This window comes from Ornithorhynchus anatinus, chromosome 8, assembly GCF_004115215.2.
Source record: "Ornithorhynchus anatinus isolate Pmale09 chromosome 8, mOrnAna1.pri.v4, whole genome shotgun sequence".
Lineage (NCBI taxonomy): Eukaryota > Metazoa > Chordata > Mammalia > Monotremata > Ornithorhynchidae > Ornithorhynchus > Ornithorhynchus anatinus.
The window spans coordinates 5,696,297-5,720,304 of NC_041735.1; the positions used below are offsets into that span (position 1 = coordinate 5,696,297).

At 51.3% G+C, this 24,008-nt stretch overlaps 2 protein-coding genes across 2 annotated transcripts in view; both read right to left on the bottom strand.

Moving 5' to 3' along the window:
- The window catches only part of HNF4A (hepatocyte nuclear factor 4 alpha), a 61,089-nt gene extending 47,421 nt beyond the window's left edge, over positions 1-13,668 (bottom strand). Inside the window, exon 1 of the mRNA XM_029070510.2 lies at positions 13,563-13,668. Within this exon, the coding sequence (XP_028926343.1) occupies positions 13,563-13,611 (49 nt within the window). The 5' untranslated portion in view covers positions 13,612-13,668. The remainder of the gene's footprint in view (positions 1-13,562) is intronic.
- Positions 13,669-16,595: 2,927 nt separating this feature from the next.
- On the bottom strand, positions 16,596-23,949 carry R3HDML (R3H domain containing like). The gene is made up of 6 exons (XM_001515807.3): positions 23,788-23,949; positions 22,294-22,617; positions 21,746-21,864; positions 19,831-19,963; positions 18,616-18,731; positions 16,596-17,175 (listed from the first exon to the last, which is right to left on the bottom strand). Exons 2-6 carry the CDS (start codon positions 22,555-22,557, stop codon positions 17,004-17,006), a joined length of 804 nt encoding a protein of 267 aa, XP_001515857.3. The 5' UTR covers positions 22,558-22,617; positions 23,788-23,949; the 3' UTR covers positions 16,596-17,003.
- Between the last annotated feature and the right edge of the window lie 59 nt (positions 23,950-24,008).

Sequence of the window (24,008 nt, forward strand, 5' to 3'; positions counted from 1 at the left end):
CTTTTCTCCATCCCAGCCCGCACACTCCGCTCCTCCGTGGCCGCTCACCTTCTCACTGGGCCTCCATCTCTTCCGTCCCGCCACCAACCCCTGGCTCACATCCTACCTCTGGCCTGGAATGCCCTTCCTCCTCACATCTGCCAAACAATCACACTTCCCCCCTTCAAAGCCCTACTGAAGGCTCACCTCCTCCAGGAGGCCTTCCCAGACAAAGCCCCTCTTTTCCTCTGCTCCTTCTCCCCTCCCCATCGCCCTGACTCCCTTCCTCGGCTCTACCCCCTCCCAGCCCCGCAGCTCTTGTGTATAAATGTACATATATATAATTCTATTTATATTAATGCCTGTTTTACTTGTTCTGATGCATATATATATCTCTAATTCTATATATTTCTGTTGATGCTACTGATGCCTGTTTACTTGTTTTGATGTCTTTCCCCCTCCTTCAAGACTGTGAGCCTGTTGTGGGCAGGGACTGTTTCACTCTGTTGCTGAATTGTACTTCCCAAGAACTTAGTACAGCACTCTGCACACAGTAAGAGCTCAATAAATACGATTGAATGAATCAGTGAATCCGTAGAGGACACATCGCCGCCCCTGTTAAGTACGAGGTCTCCTGGTCAGATGCCGAGGAGCAGGGTAGAGGGAGAGAGGAGAGGGTGATGTCAGTCAGTTAATAGTATTTATTGCAAGCCCACTGTGTGCAGAGCACTCTACTAAGAGCTTGGGAGAGCACAGTACAACAATAATACAGACACGTTCCTGCCCACAACGAGCTTACAGTCTAGGTGGGGAGAGTCTGAGGATGAGGACGTGGTGTGAGGAACCAAAAGAACCGCCTGTGTCCGGACCAAACCAGCTGCCGCCGGGCCTCACAGTCCTGCCCGCCGGCAGTCTGCCTCAGAAGATTTCGGGGCTCTCCCCACCCTGACCCCAGGAAACGGGGGTCTCTGAGCTCTAGGAACACCCTGGAGGGGGGCCGTTGGCAAAGCCTAAGCTTAACTTCCCGGTCCGAAGGGGCCCGGACCCTCCTCCAAGTCCCTCTCCCTTCCTGAAGGATGGATCCCTGGTTATTCTCCCAACTCTCCCAACCAAACTTCTGGGGATGAGAAAGCCGTTACCTGGAGGCCCACGGGATGAACCTCTGTCGAACATCTTCCCGACGTGGACTGGTCGGCGGCCTTCAGCCTGGGCCCCACGGGCCCCCGGAGCAGAGCGGGAAGTCCTGAGGGGACCCGGCTAGCTGCTGCCCGTGGTTGGGAAAAACTAATCCCTTAATGCTGGTCACAATGAGATTTCAGGGGAGGCAGGGGCCGGCCGGCTTCCAACACTCTGGGTTTCCACTGGGTTAAAAGGCCCCAGAGGATGTCAAAGGAAGGAGATTAACCTCAGGCCCTGGGCAGGTTCTCAGTCCTCGGACAGTCCTTGGACTTCAACCCTGCCCCTCTGCTTCACGGTCCAAGGGGACCACGGGGTAGTCTGCTCTAGAAACCAGGATGCCTGGCTTCTAATCCCATCCCCCCTCTGCTGGAAGGCTGCAGGAAGGTAGATGAGTGGCTCCTCCTGTCCTGGGCCTCAGTTTCCCTTTGTGGCCCCGGGAGAAGAGCGCATGCCATCTTGACCTGAAAGGTCTGACCGGAAAAGCCTTGAGTACTCCCACGAAAAGGGGGACCACCTCCCGTCACCCAAACGTACCCAGGTTGAGTCCTGGCCAGTGACCCTCCCTGTCTGGGCTACTATAGTCTCTTAGCACAAGCCCAACGAGCCCAAGCCACAGCCGGGATGAGCTGTAGACTGGAGGATCACTGTGGGCAGGGAACGTGTCTTCTTGTATTATTATATCATACTCTCCCAAGCGCTTGATGCAGTGCTCTGCACACAGTGAGCCCTCAATAAAGACAGAGCTGGCCCTGTGACTTGGGCAAGCAAAGAAGAGAAGAGGAGCTTTCATTCTTTCATTCAGTCGTATTGATTGAACGTCTACTGTGTGCCAAGCACTGTATTAAACGCTTGGTAGAGGACAGCAAAACCATAAACAGACACAATCCCTGCCTGCAATTAGCTTACAGTCTAGAGATGAATTAACAGTTTAGAGTTGCCTAAACGTCCCTGGATTCAGAGGGAGGAGTTGTCTGGAGGTGGAGAAGGGGGTTTTGACGACGGGGGAGCCCCTGTCCCACAGGGGGTCGTCCCTTAGGCGTACGAAGATGAGTAAATTGTATTCTCTGCTGCCCTTCAGTCTGCCTGCATATTTCAGATACTTTTCTTTCCCAGGTTTCAAGTCTCCTCCTAGCAGTCCGTGTGGCCAGAGCTTCACCCAACTTTTGGGAACAGCCGTGGTGACACTCCAGAAGAGAATTCTTTCAACATTCATACATTCAATCACGTTTATTGAGCGCTTACTGGGTGCAAAGCACTGAACTAAGCTCTTGGAAGAGTAGCGTACAACAACAAACGGACACATTCCATGCCCACAGCGAGCTCGCAGTCTAGAGAGAAGCAGCACGGCCTTGTGGATAGAACACAGGCCTGGGAGTCGGAAGGATCTGGGTTCTAATCCTTGGCTCCGCCACATGTCCATCGTGTAACCTTGGGCAAGTCATTTCACTTCTCTGTGCCTCAGTTACTTTATCTGAAAAATGGGGATTAAATCTTATTCCCTGCTACCTAGACTGGGGCCCCCAGCCTAGGACAGTGTCCAACTTGATTATCTTGTATTCAACCTCAGCACTTAGTACAGTACATAGTAAATGCTTAACAAATGCCATTTTTTTAAAAAAATTCCATATTGAATCATCCTATCAATCACAGGGCAGGCCACACCACCCTCCTGCCAATCCCAAAGCGGGTCACAGCTCCTACTATCTAATCCAAAGACAGCACTCACCGTCATCCCACCTATACCAGAGCCCACTGCCAACGTCCTACCCAGTCAAAGAGCAGGATGCACCACCACCTCACTGGTCCAAGCGTGGAGCATGCCCAAAGCCCGGAAACCCCCGCCACCCCAAACCTTAGACCCCGCGCCCAGGCCGGATCCAACCGAACCCCCAATTAAGTGTCTCTTGCTCACTCCAGGAACCAGATGCCCCAGAGAAAGCAGAGACACTTCCAAGCCACCATTCATTCATTCAATAGTATTTATTGAGCGCTTACTATGTGCAGAGCACTGTACTAAGCGCTTGGAATGGACAATTAGGCCCCAGATAAAGACAATACCTGCTAAATGACGGGTTTACATTCTAATCGGGGGAGACAGACGAACAGAAACAAGACAACATAATCATGATAAATAGAATGAAGGGGATGTACACCTCATTAACAAAATAAATAGGGTAATAAAACCACAGAGATGCTTCTACTCCTAGAGGAGAGGACCGGAACGGCTGCAGCAAGGGAGTCTGTGAGGATAGACCCCGGACCTGGGAGTCAGAAGGACTCGGGTTCTCATCCTGCCTCCTCCACTTGTCTGCTGTGTGACCTGGGGCCAGTCACTTCACTTCTCTGGGCCTCAGTTAGTTCTGCTGTAAAATGAGGATTTCGAGTGTGAGCCCCATGTGAGACAGCGATTGGGTCCAACCTTATTTGCCTGTATCTCCCCCAGCACTTAGTACAGTGCCTGGTACATAACAAGCACCTAACAAATACCACAATTATGTTGTTATTATTATTATTATAAACTGGGAAAGGACAGATGTCCGGGAAGCTTGAGCTAATGCTCTGTTTCCACAGTGTCCTGAACAAGTCACTTAATTTCTCTGTGCCTCAGTTCTCTCATCCATCGAATGGGAATTAAGACTGTGAGCCCCTGTGGTTCAGGGACTGTATCCAAACTGCTTGTATCTACTCCAGTGCTTAGGACAGTGCCTGGCACATAGTCAGCACTTGACAAATATATATATATATATATATATTTATATATATAAATATAAAACCAGGCTGCTCCCAAGTTTGTTGGGGAAGGTATATGACTCTAGGATGGAACAAGGCTCTTCAGTTGGCTTTGCCATCTTCCTGCAGATTTCTCGTTGACTTTGGCCATGCCCTTAGACCCCTGCTGCCTGGTTAGAGTCTGAATCCCCACCCCTGCCATTCGTTATGTTCAGGCTGCAGTGTGGGGGGAGCTGTAGTTTGGGGATCCAGCCGAACTGGAGCCTGGAGAGTGTGGGACCCGCTCCCAGCCCAAACCCTGCTTTTCCTCTGGTCGGCCCAGACTGGTTCCGGGCGGATTCCACCACCGGCGACTCTTTCTACGTCTGGCTCTGCCATTAGAGTGGAAGCACCTTGCAGGCAGGAGACGGATCCTGTGCTCCTGTCGGTCTCCTCGCATGCTCAGTTCAGTGCCCTGCACTCAGTGGGTGCTCAATAAATGCCGTTAATCTTCCCATGTGTGCCTGAGGTTTGTGTGCTCCAGCTTGCCCAAACATGGGATGCTTTGGCATGGGGGGCGGGATGGCATTGGCCCGTTTGCCGGGAGCATGAGGAGGTCACCCTTGCAGGCGACTTCAGTGCCCGGCCCGAGTCCAGGACACCTGCCCTTTGGCCATCCTGGGCCTAAATGGAGCCTTAGCACGGATATATGGTAAAAAAGCAGAGACCACCTATCCCCTCCCTGCCGCCCTCACTTTCCCAGACTGTGAGCCCCCCAAGGGACAGGAACCATTTCTAGTCCTCACCTATGTACTGTCTCTCAGCGCTCAGTACAGTGCTCTGCACAAGGGAAATAATTAATAAATACTATTACTACCACCACCGTTAGAACCAGGAATTTCTCAGCCCACACACTGACAATAATTGTGGTATTTAGCATACAGTCCCCTAGACTGGAAACTCATTGTAGCCCATGAACGTGCCTATTTATTTGTAATATTACATTCTCCCGAGCGGTCGGAGCAGTGCTCTGCACACAATAAGTGCTCAATAAATATGCCTGATTGATTGGTATTCATTAAGGGACTACCATTGACTGTTTCCAGTCCAATTTGTTTATATCCACCCCAGCGTTCGGGACAGTGCCTGGCACAGAGTCAGCACTTAACAAATGCCACTATTATTATTATTATTATTAAGTGCCAAGCACAGTACTAAGCACTGGGGTACACACTAGTTAATCAGATCGGGCAGAGTTCCACATGGAACTCACAGTTTAGAGAAGCAGTGTGGCTTCATGGAAAGAGCCCGGGTTTGGGACTCGGAGGTTATGGGTTCTAATCCTAGCTCTGCCACTTGTCAGTTGTGTGACTCTGGGCAAGTCACTTCACTTCTCTGGGCCTCAATTACCTCATCTGTAAAATGGGGGATTAAGACTGTGAGCCTCACTTGTAACTACCCTAGCACTTAGAACAGTGCTTGGCACAAAGTAAGTGCTTAACAAATACCATAATAATAATTATTATTATTCCCTGAGCCTCAGTTACCTCATCTGTAAAATGGGGATTAAGACAGTGAGCTCTTCCTGGGACAGCATGATAACCTTGTGTCTCCCCCAGCCCTTAGAACAGGGCTTGGCATATAGTAAGCACTTAAATTCCATCATCGTAATCATTTATGTCAGAGGGAGAAGGGGGATTTCATTCACATTTTACAGATGAGAAAATTGAGGCACGGAGAAGTTAAGTCACTTGCCCAAGGTGACCCAGCAGGCAAGTGGAGGAGCTGGGATTAAAATCCAGTTGCCCTGACTCCCAGAACTGAGCTCTTTTCCCTAGGCCACGCTCTTTCTCAGTAGAGGAAATAGTATAGGATTGGGAACTTGGAGGTCCGGGTTGTAGTCTCAGCTCTGTCACTGGTTTGCTGCGAGACCTTGGACAAGTCACTAAACCTCTCTGGGCCCCCGTTTTCTCATCTACAAAATGGAGAAAACTAGATTCATTCTTTCGTTCGATTAGTCATATTTATTGAGCACTTATTGGGTGCAGACCACTGTACTAAGTGATTGGGAGATGACAGTATAACAATAAACAGACACATTCCCTGCCGACAGTGAGATTACAGTCTAGATTGTGAGCGTCATCTGGATCAGGGACTGTGTCCCATCTGATGACTTTGTATCTACCCAACTACTTAGACGAGAGTGAGTGGTGAATCAATGGCATTATGAATTAAGTCACGGCTCCCCTTTAAATTAGGCTTCCCAGGGACCCCTCCCCTCTGTCATTAGGAACCAGTTCCGTCACGCCTTTAGCCCCTAAATAAGCCAGAGTAGGGACCTGGCTCCTCTTTGGCCTGTCAGAGCCTGGGCCATTCCGGCCTGGAGGGAGAGGAGGAGGACGGAGTTGCTGTTTGGATAACTTTTTCACCCACCCGACTCCTGCTCCCGTCCTGCCGTTATTTTGTCTTTAGTCTGGGAAGTCAGACTCGACTGGCCTCCGCTACAGACAGGCCGTCAAACAGTGTCTGTCTGTGCAGAGGGAGGACGCCAGTGTTTACCCAGTGGAGGGAAAAGCAGAGAAGAAGGATGAGGAAGCGAGGAGGAGGAGGAGGAGGTCCACGTGATCAGGGCAGCCCAACAGCTGGAAAGCTGCTTGCTGCTTCCCAGGTTTGGTAGTCACGTTCCACCCCTCCTCCTCCTTCTCCTCTTCCCTCTTCTCTTCTCCCATCTGCCCCTCCTTTTCCATCTGTTCCTCCTCTCCACAAGCCCTCCTTCCCTCTTCCATTCTCCATCCAAACTTCCTCTACTCCTCTTCTTCCTTTTCCTTGTCCTCCTCCTTCTTGCCCTCCTCCTCCTCTTCCATTCTTCCATCCACCCCACTTCCTCCATCTGCCCCTCCTCCTTCCACCTCTCCTTCCTTCCCTTTTCCATTCTCCACCAGCCCTTCCTCTGCTCCTCCTCCTCCCCTTCCTCCTCTTTTCTTCTTCCTTCCACCCCCTCCTCCTTCTTCCTCTCCCCCACCCCTCCTTCCCTCTTCTATTCTCCATCCACCCTTCCTCCACTCCTCCTCTTTTCTTCTTCCATCATCCTTCCTTCTCTCCTCCACCCCTCATCCGTTCTCCATCAGCCCTCCCTCTGCTCCTCCTCCTCCCACAGCTCAGAGAACTTGCTCAGCCCAGGCTCTACCCCGGACCTGAACTGTCCATATCTCTGGGCCTTGATTCTCTTATCCAGTAACATCCTTCCTCCAAGAAATTAGCTTGATGAGCCTCCAGCTTATCCACTTCTCCTCTGCTTCCAAGAGAGGCAGGCGCCCACGATTAGTTATTTCTATTGATGTCTGTCTCCCCCCTGTAATGGTATTTTTTAAGTTCTTACTGTGTCCCAGGTATTGTACTAAGAACTCGGGCGGATACGAGATAATCGGGTTGGACACAGTCCCTGTCCCACGTGGGTCTCGCGGTTTCGATCTCCATTTCACAGATGATGCAACTGAGGCCCAGAGAAGTGATATGACTTGCCCGAGGTCACACAGCAGAACAAGTGGCAGAGCTGAGATTAGAACCCATGACCTTCTGATTCCCAGGCCCGTGTTCTATCCGCTGCACCATGCTGCTTCTCAAGACTGGCCAAGCTAGGAATGGAATGGGTAAGTCTCAGCTTCACTCTCCATCCCGTAGTTGAGACTGGTACAGGACTGGATAGTCTCCGGATGCCACCTTGAGAGGGGCTCACTCCTTCTAGTCCCGAACAAACCTCTCACACCCCACCTCTGCATCTTTCTCTCCAAGCTTCTTGAGAGAAGCTTTATTCATCATGATCCCTCCCGTTGCATTCGGCTTCCAGTGGGTAGAGAACATAACAGGGAATTAGAGGGCCAGGGGGCCGGGGACTGGGGTTTCATGCCTGGCTGAGACCTTAATTCATTTATTCATTCATTTGATCCTATTTATTGAGTTCATACTGCGTGCAGAGCACTGTACTAAACACTCGGGAGAGTACTCTGTAACAATAAACAAACACATTCCCTGCCCTTTTCTGTGCCTCAGTTACTTCACCTGTAAAATGGGGATTAAGACTGTGAGCCCCACGTGGGACAGGGACCGTGTCCAACCCGATTATCTTAATGATAACAATGGTTGGTATTTGTTAAGCACTTACCATGTGCAGAGCACTGTTCTAAGCGCTGGGGTAGATACGGGGTAATCAAGTTGTCCCACATGAGGCTCACAGTCTTAATCCCATTTTACAGATGAGGGAACTGAGGCCCAGAGAAGTGAAGTGACTTGGCCACAGTCACACAGCTGACAAGTGGCAGAGCCGGGTTTCGAACCCATGAACCCTGGCTCCCAAGCCCATGCTCTTTCCACTGAGCCACACTGCTTCTCATCTTGTATCTACCCCAGTGGTTAGAACAGTGCCTGGTATGTAGTAAGCACTTAAAAAATACCATAAAAAAATAAATAAAACCACCCCCCATTTCCTCTAAGACCGGGCCTCGCCCTTTCTGTTTCTCTTCTCTTGAGCCGTCGGCTCGGTTCTGCCGTCGGCCTGCACAGGGTAGGTCGAGGCAGGGGAAATGCAGCGAATGGACAGTCAATCTGGAGAGTGTTCTGACCTCCCCACGGGTCAGAAGGGAAAAGAGAGGAACCTCAGTTTCCCTTTCTCTGGTGCCAGGACCGGGACAGTGAGATGCAGAAGGTACCTGTGTGGGTTTGGGGCCCGGATTCTTCCCCGGAGCCAGGGCCAAAGAGGCATCAAGTTTCAGTGCTGTGAGCCTACCCCGCCTCAGGAGCTCAGCCTAACCCCAGATGGAGGCGATCAGTCAAAGAGGGCTATTTATGGAGCACTTCCTGTGTGCCGAGCGCTATACTAAGCGCTTTGGAAAGTACCGGGCAATAGAAGCGGTGGACACGATCTCTGCCCTCATGGAGTTTCCAGTCTAGCACTGACTGGGGAGGCCCTTGCCTGGTCAGGCTAGGCTTTCCACCAAGCTACTTGTGAGACGCCCCCCCAGACGCTTGCCCACATGGGGCAAGGAGATCAGTTAATCAATCAGTCGATCCATTGTATTTTTGGAGCACTTACTGTGTGCGGAGCACTTGGGAGACTACAATATAACAATATGACACATTCCCTGTCCACAAGCTTACAGTCTTGAGGGGGAGACGGACATTAATATAAATAAATGACCGATCCGGACATAATAAAGGGAGCAAGTCAGGGGATGCAGAAAGGAGCGGGAGAAGGGGACAGGAGGGCTTAGTCAGGGAAGGCCTCTGGGAGGAAATGGCCTTCAGGAAGGCTTTGAAGGGGGAAGAGAGTAATTGTCAGATATGAAAAGGGAGGGCATTCTCGGCCAGATGGCCGACAGGGCCGTGGTAAGCAGAAGGGTAGCCAGGGATACCGCCTCTAGCCATTCGGCCTGCCCAGAAAAGCCAGGTGTGGGGCAGGGCGGCCTAATGGGTAGACCACTTGAGTCAGTTGCTTCCCTCGCCAGTGTCACTGCCTCCTTGGGTGGGCCTTTGCTAAACCTCTCTCGGTCTCGGTTTCCCCCTCCGCTGCTGTGTCTGGCCCTCTCCCTGCCTCTCAGGGGTGGGATGAGGTTGGGGAGATTATCCGTGACAGTGTTTGAGGTCCTGGGAAGGAAGACGCTGTGGGATGAGGCGGGGTTAAGGCTGGAAGAGTGTGGAGTGAAAGGGAAGAGAATAATCATAATACATGTGGTTTTAATTAAGCACTTACTCTGTGCCAACCACTGTTCTTAACCCTAGGGTAGAAAGAAGATAGGTCGGATGATGTGTATATATCTATAATTCTATTTATTTATATTGATGTTAATGGTGTCTGTTTACTTGTTTTGATGCTTTTCTCCCCCCGTCTAGACTGTGAGCCTGTTGCGGGCAGGGATCGTCTCTCTTATTGCTGAATTGTACTTTCCAAGTGCTTAGTTCAGTGCTCTGCACACAGTAAACGCTCAATAAATACGATTAAACGAATGAATGAATACACTGGGGATTCAATACCTGTTCTCCCACCTACTTAAAATGCAAACCTCGCATGGGCCAGGGACCGTGCCCGACCTGATAAACTTGTATCTATCCCAGCACTTAGAACAGTGCTTGGCACAAAGCAGCGTGGCTCAGTGGAAAGAGCACGGGCTTTGGAGTCAGAAGTCACGGGTTCGAATTCCGCCTCTGCCACTTGGCAGCTGTGTGACTGTGGGCAAGTCACTTCACTTCTCTGTGACTCAGGTACCTCATCTGTAAAATGGGGATTAACTGTGAGCCTCACGTGGGACAACCTGATTACCTTGTATCTACCCCAGCGCTTAGAACAGTGCTCTGCACCCAGTAAGCGATTAGCAAATACCAACATTATTATTGAGCACTCAACAAATACAACAATGATTATTTTACCATCTCTGTCCCACCTCTCGAGGCTCACCGTGGGGGAGGGGGGAGGACAGGTACTGGATCTCCGTTTTACAGATGAGGAAACCGAGGCCCAGAGAAGTAAAATGACAAGCCCAAGGTCACACGGCAGGCAAGTGGAGGATTTAGGATTAGAACCCCGGTCCTCCGACATCCAGGCCTGGCTTCTTTCCACTAAGCCGCGCTGTACCTTTGCCAGAACGACGGCTCCAGTCTGAGGCCTCAGGGGGCTCAGGAAAGAAGCAGGGTGGGATGGAAAGACCACCAGGGTAAGGAGGAGAATTGGTTTCAGGTCCTGGCTCGGCCGCCAACTTACCTGTGACTTCTGACCCAGTCTCCTCCCTCTCCGAGCTCCGAGTTTCCTCATCTGCGTGACGGGGAAAGGAATTTCCCTCCCATCCTCTCCCCGGACTGCTGAGTGGGAATGGAGAGAAGACGCCACCTGACAAACCCTGAAACCAGCTCTAAGACAGAGTTACCATGGTGCAGTGGAAAGAGCACGGGCCCGGGAGTCAGAAGGATGTGGCTCCTAATCCTGCCACCTGTCTGCTGCGTGACCTTGGGCAAGTCACTTCACTTCTCTGGGCCTCAGCGACCTCAGCTGTAAAATGGGGATTGAGACGGTGAGCCCCACAGGGTACAAGGGCTGTGTCCAACCCGATTTGCTAGTATCCACTCCAGCGCTTAGTACAGTGCCTGGCACATAGCACTTAACAAATACCACAATTATCATTATTATTACTACTGTGGAGAATCCCGCTCTTGGAAACAAAGAAATCATTCGACTTGGCCCTTCCCCGCTTCCCACATGCACACACTCTCAGTCCTGTATCCAGCGTACTTTTTTTTCATGGTATCTGTTAAGTACTTACGGTGTGCTGGGCACTAAGCTCTAAGCTCTGTAGAACATACAAGCTAATCAGGTCGGACACGATCCACATCCCACACAGGGCTCACAGTTTTAATCTCCGTTTACAGATGAGGTTATCGAGTCAGTCAGTCAATCAGTCAATTGTATTTATTGAGCTCTTACTGTGTGCAAAGCACTGTACTAAGCACTTGGGAGACTACAATATAACAGACACTGTGTGCAGAGCACTGTACTAAGCACTTGGGAGACTACTATATAACAGACACATTCTCTGCCCATGACGAGCCTACCGTCTAGACGAGGAGACAGACATTAATGTGACTATATAAATTACAGATGACGACGGTATTTGTTAAGCGATTACTCTGTGCCAAGCACTGTTCTAAGCTCTGGGGTAGATGATACAAGGTGATCAGGTTCAGGGCTCAGAGTTTTAATCCCCATTTTACAGATGAAGTAACTGAGGCCAAGAGAAGTGAAGTGACTTGCCCCAAGTCACGCAGCTGTCAAGTGGTGGAGCAGAGATTAGAACCCATGACCTCTGACTCCCAAGCCCGGGCTCTTGCCACTAAGCCATGCTGCTCCACCAGAGGCACAGAGAAGTGAAGTGAGTTGTCCCGAGAAGCAGCGTGGCTTAGTGGGAGGAGCCCAGCCTTGGGAGTCAGAGGTCGTGGGTTCTAATCCTGACTCCGCCGCTTGTCTGCCGTGTGACCTTAGGCAAACAACTTAACTTCTCCGTGCCACCGTTACCTCATCTGTAAAGTGGGGATTAAAACTGCGAGCCCCACGTGGGAGAACCTGATTACCCCGGATCTACCCCAGCGCTTAGAGCAGTGCGTGGCACATTTTAAGCATTTAACAAATACCATCATTATTGTTATTATTACTATGTCACCCAGCAGACTAGAGGCAGAGCTGGGGTTAAAACCCAGGTCCTTCTGACTCCCAGGCCCGGGCTCTAACCACTAGACAACGCTGCTTGTCACTTGCAGCAGAACCTCCCTCCCTTCAGCTTCCTCCCCACCTCCCCCGGGGACGTGGCCTCAGCACCTTTTCCAATTGTCCCCTCTTCTACCTGTCTGATTAGAGGAAGGTCAGTTTCTACCACCTCAGTCACTCACGCTGCCTCTCACCAAGAGTCCCGAGGGTCAGGGGACCTGGGTTCTAATCCCAGCTCCGCCGCTTGCCTGTTGACCGGGGGCGAATCGCTTCACTCCTGGGCGGACCATTTTCCTCACCCGTAAAACGGGGATTCGATCCCTGTTCTCCCTCCCCTTTGATGCCATGTGGGACAGGGACTGTGTCTCACCAATTATCGTGTATCTATTCTAGGCCTCAGGACAGAGCCCGCCACCCTGTAGACTAGTAAACTTGTTTTGGACCAGGAATGTGTCTGCTAACTCTGATGTACTCTCCCAAGCGCTTAGTACAGTGCTCTGCACCTGGGAACGTCTGCTAATTGTGTTATATTGGACTCCCAAGTACTCAGTACGGTGCTCTGCACATGGGAAAGTGTCCGCTAATTCTGTTACATTGTACTCTTCCAAGTACTCGGTACAGTGCTCTACACATAGTAAATGCTCAATAAATGCGATTGATTTATTGCTAGTAAGCGCTCATTAAATACCATTGATTGAGCAGACTGAGCACTTTACAGTTACCACAGTTATTTATCATTTCCTGAGGCAGAAACAGAAAAGCCTAGTCTTTCAGGCCCACGGACCAAACCGGCACCTTCTCTGGAAATAATTATTTTCCCCGCCTCAACTAGAGGAAAAGGGGAGCTGCTGATCAACCCTCCAGTCAACCCCAAAATGAGTCCAGCTTGGGTTTCCTGGGCCTGGGATTCAGAGGACCTGGATTTTACTCCCGGCACCACCACTTGATTACTGTGGACCTGGGGCAAGTCACTTCAGTTCTCTGAGCCTCAGTTCCCTCGTCTGTAAAATCTGTAAAATGTGGGCCCTAAGTGGGACGGAGGCTGCGTCCAGCCCACTTATCTTGAATTTGTCCCAGGGCTCAAGTCAGCGCCTGGCACATAGAAGTGTTTAAAAAGTACCGTCAAAAACAGCAACAACGAAACAAAATCCACCCCACTTCCTCCTCCTCTTCCTCCCCGTCCCATCCGCCGTCCCCTCTAGGGCTCCCACGCTCAGCTGGGACCCCCGGCCGACCAGCCCTTGGTTTCCCGTTCGGAAACGCGCCTTTCGGTTTCCAAACCTCGACCCCTCCCCGTCGCCCCCACTCCGCTCCCTCCACTGCGCACATTTTCGGGGCCCGGATCCCCCGAGAAACAAGCGGCCGAAACGCCGCGGCGGGAACCCGACCTCTCGTCTCTCCCGCAACGTCCAAACGGATGGGAAGAAAGGAAGATGGTAGGGCTACTTACCATATGGATGATCCATATTGGCCCCTAGTGGCATGTTTACATTGACCATTTCCCCCTCAGCTCAGGATGGAGAACCCCCAACCCGAGGTGGGGAAACAGGAGAAAGTGCGAAGGGAACAAAGCCCTGAGAAGAGGAGGTATGGCAAAAAGGGAAGGCCCACGACTCGCCTTCCTGTTATCTTATTGATTCACTTAATCAGGGCTAATGTGGGTGGAGATGTTAAATAGTAACCAGGTCTGATGGAGACCAAGCTACAGGGGACTTGGGGCTGTAGCTATAGTAACCGCTGGAAAGCCAAGGGAGCCCGAGAGGGCTGTTTTTACGGGGCGATCGCAGGGGTGCTTGTTTACTTCTTGATGCAGGTCTTCTTCAAGGCCGCAAGCCCCCAGGAAAAGAGAGCGGGCAACCAGTGTGCCAGGGAGGAAGAGGGTGTGAGGGGTAAGAGTCCAATAGCCCAGCCTGGGAGACACTGCTTTTATTACCATTCCCCAAACAATGGGTATGTGTGTGCCCGAGTCCGGCATTAGATGATGGGAGAGGTATGTGGGCGTGTGTGTTTTGTATCGTGAGTCAGTTTGAAGGGAGAGACGGCCTAAGGAACTAGCCGTCGGGGTACGCTGGGGATGACCAGGCTACCCCAGCCGTCCATTCTGCCTCCTTGTAGCGGTCATTGTATTTATTAAGCGGGTAGAGCGCTGTACTGAGCGCTGAGAGAGACTACACAGAAGAGAATTCAACATGGCCCCTGGTTCTCCCTTCCCTTACTTGTCTTTCTTTCAACATCTGCCTCCCCTGCTAGATTGGAAACCCCTTGAGGGTGGGATCACGCTTACCCATTCTCTAATGGCAAGAACAGGGGCTTGGGAGTCAGAGGTCATGGGTTCTAATCCAGACCACCACTTGTCTGCTGAGAGAGCTTAGGCGAGTCACTTCACTTCTCTGGACCTCAGTTCCCTCATCTGGAAAATGGGGATTAAGACTGTGAGCCCCACATGGGACAACCTGATTACCTCGTATCTACCCCAGCTCTGTTTGGCATAGAGTAAGCGCTTAACAAAACCCAACAATATTATTATTATTATTATTATCGAATTGTACCCTCCCGAGCGCTTAGAAGGGTGTTCTGCACAAAGTGCTCGATAAATACCATTGAAAAATTGATTCAAATCACTTCTTCTTCATGAGGGGCAGCCCCTGCTCTTACTCCTCCACCTCTCCTAACATTTTTCCAACCCCTGAGGAGAGGCGAGAAAATCAAGTCTGGGACTCCTGGTCTTTTTGCGAGGCTATCTATTGTGGGGTTCAGAAGGCAGCCCTGGTGGGGTGCACGGGTGGGTCCCAGTTTTCTCAGAGCAGGCGGGAGTCAAAGAGCGGAGCAGGGAGCCTCCTCTCAGCTCTTTGGGATTGCGCTGACCGACTTTCTTGTCGTGAAGAGGGATCACCACCCCACCGATTGAATTCATTCATTCAATCGTATTTATTAAGCCCTTACTGTGTGCAGAGCGCTGTACTAAGCACTTGGGAAAGTACAGTCTCATCTGCCTTTTTACCCCAGAAGGCCCTGCAGGCAGGCTGAAGACCATACTCCTCTAGACTGTAAGTTCACTGTGGGCAGGGAATGTATCTGTTATATTGTACTCTCCCAAGGACTAACTGCAACGCTCTGCACACAGTAAGCGCTCAGTTAATACCACTGATTGACATATCAACAGGGCAGTCAGAGGACTAGGGAGATTTTCCCTCCATAGCTCATGGGCAGGGTAGGAGGTTAACACAGGTAGAAACAGTGCACTTTCTTCATTTATTCATTCAATAGTGTTTATTGAGTGCTTACTATGTGCAGAGCACTATATTAAGCGCTTGGAATGGACAATTCGGCAACAGATAGAGACAATCCCTGCCCAGTGACGGGCTCAGCCCCCCTGCTCCCCAACACCTAGCAAAGCTCTGCACCCCACCATCCATCACCACCCATCTCCCACTCCATGATCCTACGGGAAGAGTCAGTCAGTCAGCCGTATTTACTGAGCACTTACTCTGCTCTGAGCATTCATTTATTCAATAGTATTTATTGAGCGTTTACTATGAGCACTGTACTAAGAGCTTGGGAGAGTACAATAGAACAGACATTCCCTGCCCATCATCTTACAGTCTAGAGGGGATGAGAAAGAGGCAGCTGACTAAAGCAGAGTTGGGGGACTGATGATGCGGGCAAGCAATCCATCCATCAGTGGTAACTGAGCGCTTGCCGTGCACAGAATACTATACTAACCGCTTAGGAGAGTACTATAGTCATGGTCAATATGATCCATGCCAACAAGCAGCTTAGAATCTAGTGAAAGAGTTTACGATGGAGGAAGCATCCATTCATTCATTCGATCGTATTTACTGAGCACTTACTGTGTACAGAGCACTGTACTAAGCACTTGGAAAGTACAATTCAGCAATAAAGAGAGACAATCCCTGCCCACACCGGGTTTACAGTCTAGAAGAGTAATGTTGATATTTATTAAGCGCTTACTATGTGCCCAGCACTGTTCTAAGCACTTGGGGGGGGATACAAGATGATCAGGTTGTCCCACATGGGGCTCACAGTCTTCATCCCTATTTGACAGATGAGGTCACTGAGGCCCTGAGAAGTGAAGTGACTTGCCCAAAGTCACACAGCAGACAAGTGGCAGAGGAGGGATTAGAACCCACGACCTCTGACTCCAAAGCCCCAACTCTTTCCTCTAAGCCATGGGAAATAGAGCATAGTCATTACATTAGCTAGAGAGAGGCGGGAGGGTTTGTTACAGCCAAAGGGAATGTTAGAAAAAAATAATGTCACTATCCACCATGGCCTCCACAGCCTCTGCAAGACTGTAAGCTTTTTGAGGGCAGGGATCATGCCACTTCTATTGTATTCTCTCAACTGCTCCGTATAGCGCTGTGCACACAGTAGATGTTGAATGAATACCACTGATTAGACCCTAACCTCATCGCGGGCAGGGGACATGTCTACCAACTCGGTTGTATTGTACTCTCCCAAGCGTTTAGTACAGTGCTCTGCACGCAGTAAGCTCTCAATAAATGCAACTGATTCACTGAAGGGCTGTAAGCTTACTGGGGTCAGGGAATGTGTCCGTTTATTGCTGTATTGTACCCTACCAAGTGCTTAGTACAGTGCTCTGCACACGGTAAGCGCTCATAAATACGATTGACCGATTAAAAGCTACCTAAGCAGAACCACCAGTGAATGCTTACTCTCTCGTACTGTACTCTCTCCCAAACGCTTAGTACAGTGCTCAGCCCGTAGTAAATGCTCAATAAATTCCCCTGATTGATTGATGCTAAAGAGAGGCCAATGAGTGGCCCCTTTCATTATTAATCATTCTCCTACTTCCTTGGGCCGAGGCCCGCGGGGTCATTTTCTCCACCCTGGCCGGATCGTGCAGGTCCTATCGGTGGTCGGACCCCCCTGGGGCTCGGAAGAATTTAGAACTAGGTGAGTCTAGTTTGGATTTGAGGTCGACGGAGCACATGTTACTCTTACATCTGCCTCCGTATTTGGAGGGGCAGGCAGAACAGGGTCTCCCCACTTTGTACGGGGCCTCGCCGATCCAGTTGCCCCTGGAAGACAAAAGGGAGCACAGAGGGAAATAGGAGTCACTCGGCTCTCAGAGCCACCTCAGAATGGACCCCAAGCTTCCTCCTCGGCCAGCGGTGCGGAGGATGGGGGGAGGGAGATACGTTCACATCTTTAGACAGTAGAAGTTACCGATTTATTTATATTAATGCCTGTCTCCCCTCTAGACTGTAATCTCACTAACGTATCTGCTAATTCTGGTGTATCGTATTCTCCCAAGCGCTTAGAAAAGTGTTCTGCACATAGCGAGTGCTTGATAAATACCACTGATTGAGACAGACAAGGACTCACTCTGGCCAAAGTCAGCCAGCTCCTGTCCACCTGTCTACTTACTGAGGGACAGGAAGGCTTGGGGAGGGGAGTTTTCTCACTGGGGGCCTCAGTTTCCCTGTACTTTCCCCCAGAGGGAAAGGAAAAACGATGGGCTCTCCCACCAGAGCTGCCCAGTGATGCCCAAAAAGCAGTCGACGTGTCCCAGGTCGGGGGCTACGGTCAGGACATTTCTGACCTGGCCTTCTTGGCTCTCTACCCCAATAACAGAAGCAGTGTGGCCTAGTGGAAAGAGCACAGGACAGAGTCAGGAGACCTGGGTTCTAAAGCCAGCTCTTCCCCTGACCCGTTCTGCGAGTCACTTAAATAAGTCTCAACTCCCATCTGCTTCGGTTTTCTCATCTGCAGCATGGTGTTACGATACCTGTTTTCTCTCCTGCTTAGATTTTGTGCTCCCATGTGGGATGGGGCTCTGATTGTATAATAATAATATTTATTAAGTGCTTACTTTGTGCCGAGCACCGTCTAAGCCCCGGGGTAAAGGTAATCCGGTTACCCCAAGTGGGGCTCACAGTCTTAATCCCCATTTTACAGATGAGGGAACTGAGGGACAGAGAAGTGACTTGCTCAAAATCACACAGCTGACAAGTGGAGAAGCTGGGATTAGAACCCATGACCTCTGACTCCCAAATGCTTGCTCTTTCCACTAAGCCACTTATCTACCTTATCAACACTTAGTACAGTGCCTGGCACATAAGCACTTACATAAATGCCACAGTTACTATCATCATTTTTTAACAGTATTTGTTAAGGACTATGTTCCAGGCACTGTTCTCAGCTCTGGGACACAGTCTCTGCCCCACATGGGGATCATGTTCTTCATCCCCATTTTATAGAGAAGTGAAGCAGCTTGCCCAAGGTCTTACAGCGGGCAAGTGGGGGAGCCAGGATTAGAACCCAGGTCCTTCTGCCACTAGGCCATGCTGAGGTGTAATATGAGCCCAGGGAAGGCTTCTGTCAGAAGAGGTAGATTAAAATTTTAAAAAAAGGGGGAAGTCCATCCTTCTGGGGCCAGGAATCTCCAGCCTCAGAGGTTGTCCCTCACGCCTAGAGGACCCCGGATCCCGGACCCCCACCCCGGACCGGACACTTACTTGATGGCGTAGTTGCATACCAGATACACGGCCCGGCGCCGGTTGTTTCCCCAGATGTTCATATTGGTGCAAGTGTGGAGGGCGCAGCCCAGCCGGTTGGATGATGCCCACACCATCTGTGCCCGAGACAGGAAGAATCAGCAGTGAGGGCTCCGCGGCTCGACCCCCGACCCCCGACCCACTCCTACCCTCCAGGAGCTTACAGTCCAATGGGCTAGACGGAAAAAACTGATAATTATTTTCAAAGAGAGCAGGAGGTAGCTGTACGGAAGGATTAAAACCAGAAGGAGCTCAAACGAATCAGGATGAAAATAGCAGAAGCACTAGGAATGATGTTTAGTTGATGTGCCTGGGAGGTTGAGATTCAGCAGGGGAGGCTTCCCAGAGGAGGAGAGATTTTAGAAGGGCTCGGAAGACGGGGGGAGCCGAGGTCCGGTGGATTTGGGAGTCATTTGGCAGGCCTGGGAGCCACGAGGTCATGCGTTCCAATCCCGGCTCGGGGAATACGTAGGCGTCGATTCTGTTGGAGTCTCTGAAATCCTTCATATAGTGCTTCATCTTCCAGAAATCTCGCCGTCGTGATGACGATGATTGCTTGTCAGTCAACTGCATTTACTGAGCGCTTACTGTGCACAGAGCACTATACTAAGCGACTGGGAGAGGACAATATACTAATAGACAGACACATTCCCTGCCCACAGCGAGTTTACAACCTAGAGAAGCAGCATGGCCTAGTGGGTAAAACACGGGCCTGGGAGTCAGAAGGACTGAGTTCTAATCTCCCCTCTGCCACTTGACTGCTGTGTGACTTTGGGCGAGTTTCTTCTCTGGATCTCATCTGTAAAATGGGGATGAAGACTATGAGGCCCGTGTGGGACAGGGACTGTGTCCAACCCGATTACCTTGTATCTACCCCCATACTTAGAAGAGTGCCTGAGACATAGTAAGCGCTTAAATACCACAATTACTATTATTCGAGAGGGAGACAGACATTAATAGAAAAAATACTATTTTTATTTTATGAGCTACTGCTCATGTTTACGTAGCTCCAGCAGTTCCGTTCCTTCAGTGTCGCTCCCCGGACACCCCCTCCCCCTGCTTGGCGATCACCTCGTTGTACTGTCCTCTCCCAAGCACTCAGTACAGTGTTCTGCACACAGTAAGCGCTCCATAAGTAACAAAGAATGAATGTTTTTCCACCTGCCCGGACCATACCTGGGTGTAGTGAGTGCAGACGTGGCCGGTACACTGAGAGGGGCAGCTGGGCTTGCAATCCCTTGGCCATGGGAACGAGTAGTGTTTCTTCTCATCCGACCAAGACTTCACCAAATCCACCACGGAGCGGAATCTGAGGAATAGCCGGAGCAAACGGGCGAGGAAAGGTGGGACCAGGGTAGGGTCGGAGGGGAGGAATTTTAGGCCGTGATCCCCGATGAAACCCTCTTTTCCCCGGCTCGTTCTCCCTTCTGTGTCATCGAAGCACTTACAACCATGACCTTTGGGAACTTGATATTCACCCCACCGACTCCACAGCATTTATGTACAGATCTTTAATAATAAAAATAATTACAGTATTTGTTAAACACTTACTATGTGCCAGGCACTGTACTAAGCACTGGGGTGGATACAAGCAAATTGGGTCGGACTCAGACCATGCCTCACATGGGGCTCACGTTTCAATCACCATTTTACAGATGAGGGAACTGAGGCTCTGAGAAGCGAAGTGACTTGCCCGAGGTCCCACAGCAAGGGGATTAGAACCCAGGTCCTTCTGAGTCTCAGCCCCATGCTCTATCCATGAGGCTATGTTGCTTCTCATGATTATAAATATTGAAGTTATTTATTATAAATGACTTATTTGTAATAATGCCTGTCTCCCTCTCTAGAATGTAAGCTTGTTTGGGGCAGGGGACAGGTCTATCAAGAGCATGGACCTGGGAGTCAGAGGACCTGGATTCTAATCACGGCTCTGCCCATTGCTTGCTGTGTGACCTTGGGCAAGTCACTTAACTTCTTTGTGCCTCAGTTCTCCTCTCTGACCTCCTACCTAGACTGTGAGCCTCTTGTGGGACGGGGACTGTGTTCAACCTCGTTGTCTTATATCTACCCTAGTGCTTAGAACACATCACTTAAAAAGAATACATAAAAAACTCTGTTGTAATGTACTCTCCCAAATGCTCAGTACAGTGCTCTGCATATAGTAAACGTTCACTAAATATAATTGATTGATTGATTAAAAAAGGAGGAGGAGGAGGAAGAACTGAAAGAGCCCAGAGCTGATGATAATTATAGGGGTATTTTTTAAGTGTGACACAAACTGTTCTAAGTGCTGGGGTAGATACAAGATCAAGTGCTTAGTACAGTGCTCTGCACATAGTAAGGGCTCAATAAATATGACTGAAGGAATCATCAAGTCAGATAAAGTCCCTGTCCCTCCCATGTGAGGCTCAGAGTCTAATGAGGATGGACAACAGGTAATTAAAGTCCCACTTTACAGAGGAGGAAAATGAAGAAAAGAAAAGGGAAGTGACTTGCCCAAGGTCATACAGCAGGCAAGTGGTGGAGCTGGGATTAGAATTCAGGTCTCCAGTCTCTCAGGCCCATGCCCTTTCCACAGTAATAACGATATTTGTTAGGTGCTTACTATGTACCAAGCACTATTCTAAGCACTGGGGAGATACAAGGTAGTCAGGTTGTCCACATGGGCTCACAGTCTTCATCCCCATTTTACAGATGAGGTCACTTAGGCACAGAGAAGTTAAGTGACTTGCCCAAAGTCAGGCAGCTGATAGGTGGCGGAGCCGGGATTAGAACCCATGCATGACCTCTGACTCTCAAGCCCGGGCTTTTTCCACAAAGCCAGGCTGCTTCTCTTGGACCCACTGCTCCACTGATTTGGGTCACCAAAATGGGGAGGTGGTGAAAGGGACGGGGGAAGGGGGATTTAGAGTCACCCTGTGCTAGGACCCTGCTGCCACATGAAGACTTTTGCAGTGGGAACAGGGTCAGTTGGAAGGGCAGAGCCAACGGGGGCAGTGGGAAGAGAGGGCAGGAAGGAATAGCGGCGTCTTCGGGGTAGGGTGTTAGGTGCCCAACATGACACAACCCAAAAAGAGCTGGGGGGACTTACCGGCCGGAGTGGAAGGAGAGATTCTGGCCCACGTGTCTCATCAGCTGAGGGGGCCCGTGGTCCCAGATGCACTGGGTAGCCCAGGCCTCGGCCACCTTGGCCAGCTGTTCATCCCACACCTGGCGGGAGAAAAATCCACGCCCTCCGATAAAGTGGAAGCTTCTTGGGGGCGGAGAACGAGTCCCTCGCTTCTTCTGTACTTTGAGAGCGCTTAGGGCACTCAGTGCACCCAGTGGGAACTCATTAAATCATAATAATCATGGTATTTCTTAAGCGCTTACTAGGTGCCAGGCACTGTACTAACCTCTGGGGTGGATACAAGCAAATCGGGTTGGACGCGGTCCCTATCCCGGGACGGGGGGCACAGTCTCCCAGCACCGTTACCCAGCTGTCCCTCTGGGACAGTCTCCCAGAGGCCCCCCTTCTGGCTTTTCTGGGGAGACCTGAGTCGAGAATACACTAGTCGTGACAGAAGCCGGGGTGGCCTCAAGCCCAGTGGTGTGGCAGGGTGCCAGCTCGTGCCACGCGGCCTCCCAGCCTCCACTCACCATGTACTCCATGTTGGCGGCCGGTGGGAAGACCCCCGCGCGGACGCGGTTGTGGAAATTGAGCAGGGCAATCACGTCCCGGGCGGAGATGTGGCGCTTCCGACGCTGTCTTGGGACGCCAGGGCCCAGCGAGGAGCTCCCCGGCCTGCTCCCGGGGCCCGGGGTCAGCCCCGAAGGGGCGTCGGGCAGTGCCAACGAGCAGGGTTTCGGGGCCATCCCCCAAAGCAGCCCTGCCAGGTACAGAGCTGCCCGCGGCAGGCGCATGGTCTGATGCCAGCTGGCTCTCCCAGGGGTGAGCTTCCTCCGGGACACGGAGCTGGGGATCTCGAGAGGGGAGGGAAAACAGGGAATGTTTTCATTTCTGCATTTCCGTCGGCAAGAACGTGAGTTAATCACAACAGTGGTATTCGTTAAGCACTTGCTATGTGCCAGGCCCTGTACTAAGCACTGGGGTGGATACAAGCAAGTACCTGTCCCTTGCTCACAGTCTCAATCCCCTTTTACAGATGAGGGAACTGAGGCCCAGAGAAGTGAAGTGACTTGCCCAGGGTCACACGGCAGACAAGTGTCAGAGCCAGGATTCGAACCTGTGACCTTCTGACTCCCAGGCCCGTGCTCTATCTTCTGCGCCAAGCTGCTTCTCTAAGCCCGGCTGCACAACTTTTCTGCTGGTGACCTTGGGCGAGTCGCTCAACTTCTCGGTGCCTCAGTTCTCTCATCTGTAAAATGGGGATTAAGACCGTGAGCCCCACGTGGGACGTGGACTAGGCCCAACTTGATTAGCTTGTGTCTATCCCAGCGCTTAGTACAGTGTCTGGTGCCTACAGATACCATGAACAACAGACTGGGGTCAAGACAGCAAGCCACTTTCTCCCTCGGACGCTAAAGAATGATACTAATGATATTGACTCTGGTCACTGTTAAGCACTTACGATATCCCAAGCACTGTGCTAAGAGCTGGGTAGATATGATACCGGGAGAAACTCCCGTCCTAGGGGAAAGGAGGTCAAAAAGCAGTCCCTCCACCCCTACGGCCGAGGAAAAGGGTGAACAAAGCCTCGGATCCCAGCTCTCCCAGCCGGAGCGACCCAGCGAGGTGAGGAGGAGAGGGAAGGCAAGGGGGGGCGGACAGGGAAGCCCGCCCCAGCCGCTCTTTTCGAGGGAGAAATTTTCCAGGCTCCTTCAGCGTGTGCAGAGCCAGACGGCGGCTAATTCAGCCCAGGTGCTGGAGGCTCCCGTCAAGGCACAATTCCCGCTCTGTCCCCCAGGCCGGGGGGTGATTCCGATCCGCTCCGGTCCAACCCCGGGCCCGGTCCATCTCTCTGGGTGGTTGGGAGGGGAGAGAGGTCAAGGCCTTCCCCGAAGCCCTTCCCCAGTCCAAAAAAAAAAAAAAAAAGGCTCCCCTTCCCCAAAACAAACACACACACACAAATTCCCACCACTCGCTACACCTTCCCAGCTCAGAGAAGGAGCTGAGGGGCCCAGACTGCATACCGAGGAGAAGAAGCCAAGAATAGTGGAGAGAGTCCTGGCGGGGATGGCTGCCGCAGCTGAGGCTAGAGAGGCCGTCGGCGGAGGCTCGCAGGTCCCCGCGCTCTCTTGGCGTCGTGGGGTGTGAGGGGAGATTTCAACCCGGCCAGGTCCTTGGAGCTCTCGATGCGACCTGACGTGTCTTCGGTCTTCCCCCGACGGAAGGGCTCTCGGGGTTTGGAAAG

Coding starts and splice junctions, on each gene's coding strand:
- R3HDML (XM_001515807.3), bottom strand. CDS start 22,557: ATGCGCCTGCCGCGGGCAGCTCTGTACCTGGCAGGGCTGCTTTGGGGG. Junction 18,732..19,830: donor TCTGCACTCACTACACCCAG/GTATGGTCCGGG, acceptor TCTCGGGCACAG/ATGGTGTGGGCATCATCCAA. Junction 17,176..18,615: donor GTATGCAACTACGCCATCAA/GTAAGTGTCCGG, acceptor TTTGTCTTCCAG/GGGCAACTGGATCGGCGAGG.